Source organism: Uranotaenia lowii, chromosome 3 (assembly GCF_029784155.1).
Source record: "Uranotaenia lowii strain MFRU-FL chromosome 3, ASM2978415v1, whole genome shotgun sequence".
NCBI classification, from domain to species: Eukaryota; Metazoa; Arthropoda; class Insecta; order Diptera; family Culicidae; genus Uranotaenia; species Uranotaenia lowii.
In genome coordinates, this window is record NC_073693.1 from 291,458,204 (window position 1) to 291,472,865 (window position 14,662).

Sequence of the window (14,662 nt, forward strand, 5' to 3'; positions counted from 1 at the left end):
TGTGATAGAAATATTGCTATTTTTGCATCACAGCATGCGAAAATACAACATGTGTTGTAGAAAAACTAGAATGCCACAAATCTTGAAAATGTTTATGCATGGAAAAATTTTCAAATTGTGCCGTAAGTGTCAAAATTTCTACCACTTTTTCCTAACACCAGTGAACTTGCTCTTACGAGTACATGAGCCTGTCAGTTATAAATATAGTTCAGGTCTGTTCAGGTTTAGGATATGACACATTGAATGTTAACATTGGAAACGTCGAACATGTTCACTGCAGTAAAAAGGCTGAAATTTTTCAATAACCTGTAGTGTTTATGGCTTTTGCGGTTAAATGTTAGCACTTTTAAGCCCAAAATTTTCAAGTCAAGATATTTCTGTTAAGTCCGACCTTTGTACTCGAACTTTTGCTTCTCTCGATTAGACTGACTCGATTCGAGCATCTTATACATTTTCAAGAAAATTTCATGTATGAATGTATTTCAGTGTACTCATGAAGGAGATGGATTCTAATTGTTGTCGAAATTTGAATATAAATAAACGCACGTGCGCGAAAGCAGAAGCCAAAAATTCATGATACAGTTAAAACTTTTATTAAAAGTTGGTTTAAAAAATAGTTAAGATCAGACTGAGCATCGTAAGTATTCAAAAATATGGCCAAGCCAACTTCAAAGTGGAACGAACTAGATAAACCACCACTCAGTGCTCCAATCTTGGAAGTGATCGATCAACTCGGATTCGAACGCATGACTCCGGTTCAGGTAAACATGATTTATAAAAATATAAATAGATACTTAACATGATTTTGACCGAATGAGATGTTATAAAATAAAATTTTATCTTGACAGGCAGCCACAATACCGCTGCTTCTCAACTACAAAGATGTGGCGGCAGAAGCTGTCACCGGTTCCGGTAAGACGCTGGCCTTCGTTGTTCCGCTGTTGGAATTGCTCCTGAGACGGCAACGTGACACAGCTTGGAAACGATTCGAGATCGGTTCCGTCATTATCTCCCCTACTCGGGAACTTGCAACTCAGATAAGCGACGTTCTGGATGAGTTCTTGGGTCACGACCAGTTGAGTGGGTTCAGACAGAAGTTGCTGATAGGCGGTAATCCGGTTGAGGAAGACATCGATGCACTGAGGAAGGAAGGGGCGAATATTCTGGTTGCGACACCCGGTCGATTAAAGGACTTGATGGAAAAGAAGGGTGATTTGAATTTGCCTGCGAAGGTAAAGAGTTTGGAACTGCTGGTGTTGGACGAAGCCGATCGCTTGCTGGACATGGGCTTCGAAACAACTGTCAATACTATTTTGGGTTATTTACCACGGCAGAGGCGAACCGGTTTGTTTTCTGCTACACAAACTAAGGAAGTCAAGGATTTGATGCGCGCTGGATTGAGGAATCCAGTTCTGGTGAGTGTCAAAGAGAAAGCCACTGTAAGCACACCGAAGCTGCTTCAGAATTATTACGTCATCGTTGAACCGGAGTATAAATTGGTTGTGCTGCTGAATTTCATCCGTAAGCAGGATGTGAAGAAGGCAATGATATTCTTTCCAACGTGCGCTTGTGTAGAATATTGGGGAATCGCTCTGGCCGAACTTCTTAAAAGCATGAAGGTTTTGGCTCTACATGGGAAAATGAAATCACAGCGAAATAGAATCCTCGCAGATTTCCGTCAGTCAGAAAATGCGTTACTTCTATGCACAGATTTATTGGCCAGAGGAGTTGACATTCCGGAAGTGGATTGGGTTTTGCAGTGGGATGCTCCCTCAAACGCGGCTGCTTTCGTGCACCGAGTAGGACGAACAGCTCGACAGGGCAATCAAGGTAACGCGCTAATCATGCTTCTACCTACCGAGGACTCTTATGTTGATTTCCTAACACGCAATCAAAAAGTTTCTCTGAAGAAAGTAACACTAGACCACAATGAAAAACAGCTCACCAAAACGCTAAGCGTCCTGCATTGGATTCAGAAACAAGATCGAGCTGTCTACGATAAAGCTAACCGAGCATTCGTGTCACACGTTCAAGCCTACACCAAGTACGAGTGTAACTTAATTCTTCGTCTAAAAGATCTGGACCTCGGCCGGATAGCCACCAGTTACGGTTTGCTGCAGCTTCCGAAAATGCCCGAAATGAAGGATGCCTTCAAGGCAACCTTCCGAGGTCCACCCGAATCCCTGGACATCACCAAGCTCACCTACAAGGACAAACAAAAGCAGGCGTCCTACGACAGCAAGCTGAAAATATACCAGGAAACCGGCGAATGGAAGGGGAAGAAAAAGCTGCTGAAAAAGAAATCGATTCCCTGGGAGCTGGCCAAACAAGCCCGGGAGGAACGGAAGGAAATTCGCAAGAAGCGTCGGGATCAGAAACAGAAACGGAAGGCCGCTCAGGAAGCAGAAAATGGCGCGGATGGCCCTGTTCAACCCAAGAACAAGAAGGCCAAGTTTTCCCGGGAGGAACTCGAAGAGCTGGCCAACGATATCCGTTCGTTGAAAAAGTTGAAGAAGAAAAAGATAACCGAGGAAGAATGTGACGATGAACTGGGAATTGGAAGCGGGTCCGAGGATGATGACAGTTAATGAAAATAAACTGTTTAAATTGTTGGCTAGTTCAAATGATCACGTCTTTGTAAAATTTCGTACCTGAACGAACATTATCAAATTTTGAATGATATGAATTTGTGAATTTCTCTCATCAATAATCCATACGTTACTTATGAAAAACAAGTTAAGTAATACTTTTCCCTCGTGAAAAATCTTTGGTATCAAATAGGCATTTCAGTTGATATTTCAATCATTGTTTGTACAATTTTCATTTCTCAAGGCATGTGATAATCAGAAATTATCAAACTCAAATCGTTACTACATCTAAATGTTATTACTACGTTTGTACGTAGTGTTTGCTCAGTATTCCATCACTACATTCTGGACCTAACACGAAACTACTGTTAAAATAAAGGCTATCAGGAGGCAGCCGGTTGCACATCCAACAAGCGTCCCTCCAGCGAATGATTCCGGTTATTTGTGGCATTAGTGTAGCCATCTCGAGTGCTGAACACGATAAATCCGTAGCCACGACTCAACCCTGTCGTCTTATCGTAGATCACATTGGAAGAATGCACGTGTCCAAACCTGGAAAAGTACGCCTTCAGTTCCTTGGTGCTAACCGTCCACGGTAGATTGCCGACGAACAGCTTCTGAACGCCACGTGCGATGGCTGCAGCTCCCGAGGAAGACATAATCGGTTTTTGAATCCTTAAAACTTACGATCTCTTAGTAACTTCTAGCAGATGGATCGTGTGGTTGCCCATCAACTCCTGCGGATCGATGGCGAGTTCGGTGCTCAGATTATCCAAGCTGATGACGTTACAATTGAGTCCCCACTTTTTCAGCAAAGTCTCTATGCTCCAATCCGAACTTCGCTCCTGGTAGGTAAACAGAAACTTAGCCTGTGGATTTGCCTCCAACAGAAAGGAAACCGTAACCAAAATATCCTCGAACACCGATGGATCGTAAAAGATATCCGATCCAATAATTAAATCAATCGCACCCAACTGAAAGATTTGATCCAAGAACAGTCCCCAAGTAAGCCCGACAACTTCAATATCCTTGCCCGGAATCAAGTGATTTAACCGGCAGCACCGTTGAATGTGCTGAAGTGTTTTCGGCAAGGTACTGCAATCGGTCAGGGTAACGTGAGCACCACACTTGGCCGCTACTATCCCCGGGAGTGAAGTCCCGGCTCCCAGTTCCAGGACCCGTTTGCTACTCAGAGATACCCGCCGCTGCCAAAGGAACCAAGCTAGGACGTGAGCCGAGGGCCAGGTATAAAAAGAATACCCGGGAAGAAGAAGCTGAAATTTGATTCAACAAACTTTTTCAATGGAAAACCAACCAAAATCCTAAAAAAAACTCACCTCCGGTATCAGCACTTCCAACTTTTCTGTCGCTTCCGCCGCGTTGTGTTTGTTTTTGGTTCCAAAAATAAACGTTTTTATCTGTTCAACATTGTTTTCCATTTGTTGCTGCTGCTGATGGAATCTTGTCATGTTTGACGCGGCACTGAACGAAATCTGGCTATAAGGTTTATTGGGAATTTTAGTGTTTTCGCACTAAAGGAAAATCCAATACTTTTTATCGAATGACGAAAGATTTAATTTATAGGAAATCCCAATGAATTCTAAATTAAGCCAAATTGATAAAATTTATTATTTTAGATAGTGAAATGAATGTTTTCATCAGTGTAATGGAAAATGCTGTATTTATTTTATTGAAATTGATTTTTTTGAAGTTTTATATTGATTTGTGATACGATCAATAAGGTAATAAACAAAATACACAAAATTAAATTAAAAGTTGTTGTATTTTAAAGAGTGATACAACTTTGCTTTTGGCACTTCAAGGCACTCCTTGTAAATCGGTCGGAACATTGACCCGGGACTTCTCCTGCTCAAGCTTCATCCATCTTAAGCTATAGCTCAGTTCTTCGATTATTCTGACGGAATACTTTTACAATCTGAAAAAGAGCAGCAATTTGTTAGAACTGTTTATCATAACACTAGCCAACAAATTCTAATTTACCTCCAGTTCCGTTTCAGCTTAAACCGGTTCCGAAAATCGGCTCTGGCCACAAACTAGATTATAATTTGGCAGTCGATTGAAGTTACGGTGGCCTGTTTGGCTTACTTGAACTTGGATGGTGATTTTTATATACATTGATGGTGTATGACAAGGTCAGGATCCGGATGCTGCGACTGCAATTACCCACACCTTTCTGAACGTATGTGCAGCTCGACGAGAACGAAATATTGAAGCGCCTCATCGTACAGACGACAGGCAATAATAACTTGGCCAGTAGTACTGTCGTCGATGACCGAGTTCAGATACCGATTGGTATCGGTCAGTCCCAATTTGGCCTTGTGGTTGTTGTCCTCGATGGGCTGATGTTCCTCCAGGTAGCTTACCACTTTGTCCTTTCCCATGAGGAAATTCGAGAGGATTTCTGTAAATGTGAAAAAGTTATGATGAACAAAAAAGATAACATTGCGATTATGCCATGACTCACCAACTTGCGTAAACTTTGAGCTCATCTGCTCTATAACTTTGCCCCATTTGGATTCTGGTCGGTCGACACTGCTCGGTCGAGGTTTTCAACTAAGTTCCTTGGCTATTCCTGTTATGTCCAGTTCATATGGTTCCGGGGAATATGGTTCTGTTCCAATCTTGTATTAAAAACGTTATTCATAATTTACAAAACTTGCACAAATCATTCGAAAATATACTAAATAAGAACTCACCTGTTTATTTCTTCACATTTACTTTAATTTAGTATCGATGGGCTGCTATTAAATTAACATTGAATTTATCGAGCCAATTGAGCTACATTTGTCAGTTGACAACGATCTGAACAAAAATTCATAACCTAACATCACAGATATAATAGGTATGCCGCACGAAAGTAATAAAAGTTATTGGATTTTCCTATGCATTTCATCAAGTGGACGAAGTGGATACAGTTTATTGGATTTTCTTATATCTTTGAAAGGGTAATTTAGTAGCTGAAATTCGACTGTGTACAATAGGATTCATTGGAATGACCTTATATATTGAATCATTATATTCGTTTTTATTATTATCGGATTTTCCTTTGCATTTCACCAAGTGAGTGAGGTAGATACAATTTATTGGATTTTCCTATATTTTTGAAAGGATAATTTAGTAGCTTAAATTTGAATGAGAATAATAAGATTTACTAGAATGACCCTATACATTAGATCGCCCAATTTGGTTCAGTGAGGTACTGTAATTTTTTTTTTAGTTTACTTCTTCTTCTTCTCTTCATCAAACAACTTCCCAGTCTAAAAAAGTTTTCGGCAGATTCCGTTTGACGGTTTGGAAGTAGTTCATTTCACTCATTATGTTCATTTATTCGAGTTTGGAGGAGTCATTGCGAGCGCCAATTCTCTTGTTCAGGGGAAGCTGAAACGACTTTCGCCATTTGGAGAATCCTGCACCTGCCAATAAGCCAAAGCAGTCGTACGCATACGATATGCGTAGAGCCTGCCGCCAATGGAAATACCCGTTTGTTATATGACATCTCTCACCGTTTTAACCTAAAGCCAAAAACTAGATTGCCGCTAAGAGACTGGCAGGTCAACAGCAGGCTTCCGAAAAGTACTGGCGAACGACAGTATTCTTGCGAATGTCGCACATGCACCTCGATGAAAGCTTCCCGAATATTTCTTCCCCGACAGTTTTAAAAGGAGCGGTCGAGCGATGTACAGCGATGGCTTGTTTTACCTCATGCGAGAGTTTGTTCGTGGGTATGAAAGTTTTTTAAGCTTCGTGACAGTTTTGGGAAAATCTTCGTGACAGTTTTCAATGCGTTGAATTTCGCATGACAGTACTACTCACTCCGTCCGACTGTAGCCGAGATTCGTTCGAGCCGAGTTAATTTCGAACGAACGTATTTTCCCTTTGCTTGAATCTACTGCGGGTGGTGATCACCCCAACCACCCTCCCCACCCCTTTCCGCCTAACCTGCACCGGCACCACACATCGCGTTACGCCTCGGTCGTATGCTGCTGCTCGGTGTGAATATATGGCTCGTTCGATCTATTCGATCCGAGCAGCAGCGCATACGATCGGGCATGGGTACGGTATGGGCACTACAGTCACCCGTGACAGTCCTGCAAAAACTGTCACGCCCTGCAGCCGACAGTTAGGATAAAATTATTTTCGAAACAGGAGGATGGGGGGATGGAAACCGAACTGTCGGTTGGGTTCGCTACAGCTTAAAGCACAACACTTTCGGCAACGCATGCTTTGAGCAGATTGTTCAGATACAGCCTGGGTTCTCGCACGTGTGCGATGTAGCCGAAGCATTACGATTCGTTACCGACGGTACAGCAGCGAACCGAGTGGTAAGGAAAACCGAGACAGTTTGTTTGGCAAGAAAAAAGCTGTCATAGCAAAGCTGTACTTTTCGGAAGCCTGGTCAACAGTTCAAACAGATCAGCCTAAACGTATACGTATAGGATAGGACTTACGATTTTGAAGAACCATTTTGAGAATCATCAGTATCTAGGTTGTATTAAAAAATAAGTTGACGCTAGACTTCAATGGCAACGTTAAGGATAATACTGAAATAAATTAACGAATTCCAAAGCCCTCTTCTGCTCATATGCCTTGGGACCTTGACTAGATCGATCAACTGCATGCCCTAGCCGCAGAAATCCGAACTGTCGAAAAGAATCAAATGAAGACTCTTGCTCCGGATTGTCAAAGTCAACAGAGAATAGCTTTATTTTCGGTCGGCCCTTAAGTAATAAGAATGTTGAAACTAAAGCATCGAATTACTCAAAAGTATGCGCGTCTGATCACACATGATGTGAGTTTCGTCCGTTTCGTTATTTAGAAAAATCGGACCAAATATTTGATTATTTATGAGCCAAATTTCTAGACTGGGATTATCAAAACGATGGGATCTAGATGGATTCTGGTACTGCTCGAATTCAAAATTCTTATTGGAAACAAACAAAAGCAAACAAAACGCGCACCCCATAAAAAACCACCCATTGTCAAAACATTATGATGTGTCCGTTTTCGTGTTTCAGTTGTTCTCTATCCTAGAAAGTTTAATTTTCCTAATTAAAGCGAACATGTATTGTTAAATTTAGGGAATCATTTGTATAAATAGATAATACGCATTCAGCCATGGAAGCGTTATACTTCCAAACAAACAGCCTGATCCAGATGACGCAACAATGCTTCGAACAGCTGAGCAACACCCGGGTTGATACGGGCGCCGTGGAGGCGGACATCCAAACCAAACTGGCCGCTATTAATGCGTGAGTTTTTTCAATTGATATTTAATTCAACACTCAATGACCGACTGGTATTTTACTCCGAGCAGTAATTGTGACCGTCTCGATGTGCTGGTGTACAAAGTTCCGGCCACCCAACGACAGAATGCAAAAATGCGGGTGGACCAACTTAAATATGACGTGCGACACCTGAACGCGGCCTTACAAAACTTCCAGCGCAAACAAACCCGTAGGGCCCAAGAGCAAGCCGAGCGGGAAACACTTCTCAACAAACGGTTTACCGCCAATCCGGAAACCTCGATCGATATCGACTATTCGCTGCAGCACCACAACTCAATGCATAACGCACACCGGGGCGTGGATGAAATGATCATGACCGGATCGAATGTGCTCGATGGGTTGCGAAGCCAGCGGGAAACGCTCAAAGGGGCCCGCAAGCGAATTATGGATGTTGGGAGTACGCTTGGACTTTCGAATCAGACAATGAAGATGATCGAGAGACGATTAGTCGAAGACAAGTACGTTATGATTGGAGGAATGGTTCTGACGCTACTGATAATTGTTCTGGTGATCTTCTTTTTTGTATATTAAGTATCCGGCTCTTTTTAACAAGTAAATTTATATTGTTGCTATCAAACTATGGCTTTCGAACTATTCTATAGGAGCGTTTTCATTTACATTTAAAAGGTTTATTAACTATTCATAATCGTCCTCTTCAGGAACAACAAATTTCGACCACTTTGAAGATGACGCAATTGCGCCACTTTCTGTGTGTTGCACGTGTTTTTTAACAGGAGAAATTTGACTCCTTGTTTCTGAATTACTATTCAAAACCTCCGCTTTAGATCTTTTACCAAACGACATAATTGGAGTGGCAGTTTTGGATATCTCAGCAGTAGATTTACGTTTTAAATTATTGTAATTTTCTGTTGGTAAAGTCAAATTGACTTGGGAATTTGTAAGGGTTACTGAAATTTCCGGTTCCTTAGCCTTATGATTACTATTTTGATTGTTCGAAACATTTTTCGAATTATTGTAAGATTGCCACTTGAATTGTTTCTTTTCTTTTTTGTCCATTTGATGAAAATCGGCCAACGGTACTAATTTAGGACCATTTGATTGGTCAAACGTTCTAAGATGGGAGGTACTTACAGATTGAAACGGCTTCTTATGGAACGAACCTTGGGATGTTGAACAGTTTGAATCTCTTATAGCTTGCAATGGCATCTGACTGAAAGACCCGTTTGGTGTTGAACAGGTTGAATGATTCCTGCTGTTTTGACTAGGCGCTGTTGATTTTTCAATGCTATTCCAAATGTCCCCTTCATCATCGTCGTCTTCGCCATCTCGAAACCGTTCCCATTTGCTGCCAGAAGACCGTGCTTCGCGATTTTGTTGAGCATCAACCAACCGTTGAGATTCGTCCCGTAGAGCACCGGAAGCAGATTGCGGCAGCTGTAGCCCACCGGAAATGACCTGCTGTGCGATTGCTTGCTCCAGCCGTTCTTCGTCCATGGAGCGGGAACTCAGTTCCTGGGCAAGCAATCGACAGTCACGACCGGAACCACGGCCATATTCTTTGAGTAGCGATTGTTTGGTGCCGCACAGTTTGCACACCCATTTGTTGGCCTTTTTCACGATATCGGTCTGGAATTAAAATTTGCGACTGAATGACGGTTTTATTGGAATTTGATAGATTTGGAAACGTACCTGAAACTGTTTGCACTCAAAACAACGCACTACTCTTAATTCTTGAGGCATTTTCACAAAAGTTTTCGAGAAATTCGTTTATTTTACATTAAATTTTTAAAATATTTTTGCGCTTTTTTAGTCCTTGTGGCAAATTTCTTTGTTTACTTTTGAATGTTTGTTTCTGAAGGGGAAATTCAACAGCATTTTCAAATTCGATTGAAACCCAATAACGGCGCGATCGTAAATTCTCGCGTGAGCTTTCATTACGTCGAATGAAACAGAAACACCGAACCGAGAAAAACGCTTCTGAAATTTGAAGAGTGTTTTTCAAATCCTATTTTCATTCCGTCGCCGATAACCCTTCAAAAAATACGCAATATTCATGGAAACTAATTGTGTCAGATATTCCACATTATGAATTTAATTTTTTGCAATTTTTAGAGCTATTTTTTAATCATATAGGAACATACGACATATTCAAACATAAATCGTTCATACGTCTGAACACATTCGTCGTTTGGAGGGGAAATTTGTTTCATTCGTCTCTTTTCTTTCGTCCTTTGATTCGTTCAACTTGCACTTACGCCCAAATGTTTCTGATGCAAATACTATGGGAAATTTTCAATTTTCTCGGCGTAGTGGCTGTTAAATAAGTGAAATATCTAGTGTAGCGGTAAATTGGTAAGTAAATGCATAATGAAATGTGTGAATCGGGTGCGCCATCGGTCAAACCAGCTCGCTGCTGCTGATCAGCTTTCTGTTGCCGACCAGCTGGAGGGGAAATTTGTCTCATTCGTCCTTTGATTCGTTCAACTTGCACTTACGCCCAAATGTTTCTGAGGCAATTACCGGTAAATTTTCAATTTTCTCGGCATAGTGAATGTTAACTTATTGAGTTGTCGAGTGCAGCGGTAAATTTATTAGTGAATGCGTAATATAAGTGTGAATCGGGTGATTGGGTGACTAACAGCAGCAGGCTGCTGCCGCTCAGCCTGATGCAGTTAGTTGATAGGTTTGCTGCTACTGCTGCTGTTCGGTTTCTTTTCCTTGCTGCATTATTTTACAGCGTTCGAAAGCCTGCTTGAGTATCGATTTAAGAACGCTTGAAAAGAAGAATCTGAAATAATATTCATTGCCAGGTTGATATTCTGAAAACCTCTACCTGTATACACTTGTTTGCTCATGGAATCCATAGCGAATGTGCTAGGTTTTTCTTCCTCTGCACATTCGCCGTTTGGAAGAAGGGACGTAAGCAACATTGAAATTGGCAATCAAGGTTTTGTTTCATTCGTCATTTTGGAAGTCTTAAATTTTATATATTAAAAGGGTTTAAATTGATTGTTTTATCAATCACATAGGTAGATAATGTTATAATGAAGCTTTTTTAGTGAATATCTCAGTTTTTCAAATTTTGTTTCATTCGACGTAATGAAAGCTCACGCGAGAATTGATGTTTTATCGATTTGTTTGGTAGATGTTAAATCACTTTCCTTTGCTTTTGCATATATACGTTTGTGTATAATTTACGAACGCGTCATAAGAATTCCTCATATCCATAAAAAAGTATCTAACTTTCTCAATTTTACACGGATCATGAAATCCCCGTTGTTTTTATTATAAATTGAACTCATAAAAATAGAATCTGGTTGATTCGTAGGAAATCTATCTATCATAGCGTAGAAAACAATTTTCTGAATTCAAGTAAAATTAAGTTTTAACTTATAAATTATTCAATATCTATTAATAGCTAATTATTTTTAAACCGAATTCCGCCTACGCAGCAAATAAACGAAGAAGTTTTTTGTATACAGTTATGTAACCCTATTTAATTAATGTTCAAAATGATGTTATTATTTTATCTACTATAATATTTGGATTTTTTTTCAAATTTGAAACGCATATTTTTTTTAGTAGGAACTTAGCAATATTTTTTAGCTTCTTTAATTTATTCATCTTTGTTTATTGAATATATTATAAAACCTCCATCATACGGTCCGGTAAGAAGCCATTTTCTAAATTAAAACAAAATATTTTTTAAAGCCAGTTTGCTGAATATTGAAAAAAAAATTAACATACCCATTCGAACTGCTCCGAATAAGACACGGTTTGCCTCGCATTCCACTTTCCTCCATCACATCGACCAGCCCACTGTCAACCTGAAACACTTCCAGAACTCCATCGTTGCTTGGGCTCATCATGAAACGCATATCCTCGGTACAAATTATGCGATTTTTGAAGGGCAACGGCAGCTTTATTATAACCGTTGGAGCGGTATTCTGAAATAAATTATTTTTTAGAAACAATTTTAAATGATTTTTTTTATAAACCCTACTACAGCATCGGTGATGTCGTGGAAATAAACCTCTCCGGTCAGATCGCAGCTGATCAGAAACTGCTGCCGCGAGTTCTCAACTTTAAGCAGGCTGGTGACAGCGAAGGAGTGAGATTTTAGCTCGGTTATGGCCGGGGCAAAGGAATTCTTTTTCGAAAACCCAACACCACCGGAACCTCCAATCGGGTTCAACTGAGCCATCGAACACAACAGTATGCTTCCATCTGCTGTTCCGACAACGAATTCTGAATTGGATATTGTTAGAATTTGAGTCAAAATTATTGACTTCCGAGCATACGATGCTGATGCCACGTAGAACCTTAAAATGTTAAAATTAATAAAAATCGCTAGATTATGAGAAACAACAATTACGTTTTATCTTTTCCGATTATTTTCCCAGTTTTCCACAGAGTGACAATTCCATCGCTATGACACGAAAGCAGTCCAACATCCTTGGTCATCGGATTGAACTTGATCCATGCCAAATCGACTATTCGACCGTAGTCCGCTGTTTCCGAGAAAAGTTCGACAATCGAATTCTGTTCACTTTTCATATTAGTTTCGTACTGCCAAATGTATATGTCACCAGAAACAGATCCTCCAGCAAACATGTCCTTATTAAATGGATTCGTTTCCAATGTTTCAATACAAGCTTTAACGGGACTGCTGCAAAACTCCGTCCATTGTATCGATCCATACGTATCACGTTTGGGTGTGAAAACCGTTACGGTTGAATAAGTGTGCTCGCACCATGCCTCGTGGTGCGATCCACAAGCTAACGCAAGCAATGGCGCATCACGTGTCAGCACCGAAAGCCACGTTGCAGCACCCATGTTTAGCCTAACTGAATTTGGTTGTGCATCCATGTCCGGATTGAGTTTCCGTAGCAGCAGTTCTTGATGTTTGCGAATGGTTGGTTTACCAGCTGGATCACCATAATTGTCGTTTATGTCATACACCTCACTAATACCAGATGAAAGCTCTTCCTCCACTAAGGGGTATATTCTCTTCAACCAATTAGACAGCTTAACATCGTCCGATGTTGTGTCCGCATTTCGAGAAAATGTTTCGGTTTGAATCTTTAGTTAAAAATCAAAAATGTAAAATTTGTCACATGAGAAAAAAAACAATCACTCACCGCAATATCCTTGCGCTCAAGGACATCGACCGATACATCTTTCTTCGGCACCGGCGGATCCGTCCCAATGGCACTGTCTACCAGTACCGGTTTTTCTCCGGTGCGCCAAGTCGAACGAAACTCAACGACATCGTTCGATACCATTGTGAAACAGTCCAAATTCATGTTTTTTTAATGGAACTTTTAGTGTTTTGATGTATGTTAAGGTTGTTTTCGATTGTATAATTTTTGCAATATATGTTTTGCTTGTCCGTTACCATGGCAACGGCAAGCGCGCAGAAAATTTTCGACATCTAACGATAACTGCTTTTATGTGTCAAAAACATTCGAATTTATGTTCTTTTAATTCTTAAAAAAATGCTTGAAGGAAGCAATAATTTTGAGTTTTTTAGACGCATTCGTTAACCACCTGTGGAATGCGAGTCATTTCATTCACGCTCGAAAATAATTAACCAATTATCGTTAAAAAGTAACCATTTTCACACCTTTCCGCGTTAAGTGATTTTTTGGTTTCTTCCATAGAAGTCATTTTTTGACTTCTCTTGAGAAGTGGAAATATGGTTACTTTTTAACCGCAAGAAATTATTGCGGAGAAGTTGAAAAACGGTTAATTTTGAACCATATCGCAGAATGGAAAAGAAATAGGTAATTTTTTTCTATAAAATACTAGAATTGGGATGTTTTCCACTGGAACAAGAAAAATGATGCGGGTTAAGGGGAGCATATTTATTTTTTATCAATCTTTATCCAAAAAAGCGCCATGAAGATCAATTTGTCCCTCTCAAAAAGACATCGACTGATGTACATGTGAACCACAAAGCTTGTCGGAAAGTCGGGATCCACATCTTCTCCTGCAACTCGATTCGATACCGTCTGGTGAAGCAACCGACATAGCTGATGATCATCATCATCATCAGTTTACATGCATTCCAGCTACGATTTTAGAACCAACACAGCAGAGCAAACTTTCACCACATGTTCTGGTGGTGGTCCGAAGGATTTCAGCTCAGTCAGATTGTTTTTGTCCAAGGTGTCCAAGGCCTGTTGTGCGACAAGGAAAGCTGGCTCTGCTTTGCGCATATCTTCTAGCTATTCTTTGCAAATTTTGGCTTTTTCCCTGACTTCTTCGACGACTCGAACCTTTTTTTTTCCTCTGCTGCAAAGTTATCCTGGCAGTAGTGCGGATCCAAATGGATTAGTTTATCTTCTAAAAAGATAATGAATATTGAAATTTGATACCTTATTACAGTATGTACAATATAGATGCCTACCTTGATATCCAATAAAATAAAGTGAATGTTTTGGTCGACCTCCGATTATTTATACCGATACAGTTATCCAAACTATAAGCATTGCCTTGAGACAATCGCAGTAGATGGGATTCAACTTTTCCGTTCCTAGTCGCAAAGGTGCCGACAAGATTAACGCTTTCCAGTATCCGGCAATAGCTTCTGATGCGCAATCGACGGCTGAAGTTTTTTCGTGAAAATGCGAAACGGTGGCTGGAGAGGAGCCGCCACCTTTCCCTGAATCGTTTCGCTGATTACCTGTAACTAGTTTCTTTTGCCATGATGCCACGGATGCAGTTGTAATCGTACATTCTTCCATAATATCCTGGATGTATACTGAAAGAAAAAGTTGCTTATTTCTCATGGTTGTTCACAAC

At 40.4% G+C, this 14,662-nt stretch overlaps 7 protein-coding genes across 7 annotated transcripts in view; 3 read left to right on the forward strand and 4 right to left on the reverse strand.

Moving 5' to 3' along the window:
- LOC129751268 (ATP-binding cassette sub-family B member 6-like) overlaps positions 1–14,662 on the forward strand; it is a 182,176-nt gene that overhangs the window by 16,444 nt on the left and 151,070 nt on the right.
- LOC129751266 (probable ATP-dependent RNA helicase DDX55 homolog) lies at positions 538–2,635 on the forward strand. Its single transcript, XM_055746666.1, has 2 exons — positions 538–761; positions 849–2,635. Exons 1-2 carry the CDS (start codon positions 654–656, stop codon positions 2,586–2,588), a joined length of 1,848 nt encoding a protein of 615 aa, XP_055602641.1. The 5' UTR covers positions 538–653; the 3' UTR covers positions 2,589–2,635.
- LOC129751276 (SRA stem-loop-interacting RNA-binding protein, mitochondrial-like) lies at positions 2,865–3,247 on the reverse strand. The gene has a single exon (XM_055746676.1). The coding sequence runs from the start codon at positions 3,245–3,247 to the stop codon at positions 2,972–2,974; it is 276 nt and encodes a 91-aa protein (XP_055602651.1). The 3' UTR covers positions 2,865–2,971.
- Positions 3,272–4,059, reverse strand: LOC129751274 (histone-arginine methyltransferase METTL23-like). Its single transcript, XM_055746674.1, has 2 exons — positions 3,926–4,059; positions 3,272–3,862 (listed from the first exon to the last, which is right to left on the reverse strand). The coding sequence occupies exons 1-2, from the start codon at positions 4,055–4,057 to the stop codon at positions 3,272–3,274; spliced, it is 723 nt and encodes a 240-aa protein (XP_055602649.1). The 5' UTR covers positions 4,058–4,059.
- Positions 7,596–8,493, forward strand: LOC129751275 (probable Golgi SNAP receptor complex member 2). Its single transcript, XM_055746675.1, has 2 exons — positions 7,596–7,858; positions 7,924–8,493. The coding sequence occupies exons 1-2, from the start codon at positions 7,725–7,727 to the stop codon at positions 8,423–8,425; spliced, it is 636 nt and encodes a 211-aa protein (XP_055602650.1). The 5' UTR covers positions 7,596–7,724; the 3' UTR covers positions 8,426–8,493.
- On the reverse strand, positions 8,269–9,681 carry LOC129751271 (MRN complex-interacting protein-like). Its single transcript, XM_055746670.1, has 2 exons — positions 9,545–9,681; positions 8,269–9,481 (listed from the first exon to the last, which is right to left on the reverse strand). Exons 1-2 carry the CDS (start codon positions 9,593–9,595, stop codon positions 8,531–8,533), a joined length of 1,002 nt encoding a protein of 333 aa, XP_055602645.1. The 5' UTR covers positions 9,596–9,681; the 3' UTR covers positions 8,269–8,530.
- On the reverse strand, positions 11,437–13,200 carry LOC129751267 (uncharacterized). The gene is made up of 5 exons (XM_055746667.1): positions 12,997–13,200; positions 12,231–12,937; positions 11,859–12,177; positions 11,603–11,802; positions 11,437–11,538 (listed from the first exon to the last, which is right to left on the reverse strand). Exons 1-5 carry the CDS (start codon positions 13,159–13,161, stop codon positions 11,472–11,474), a joined length of 1,458 nt encoding a protein of 485 aa, XP_055602642.1. The 5' UTR covers positions 13,162–13,200; the 3' UTR covers positions 11,437–11,471.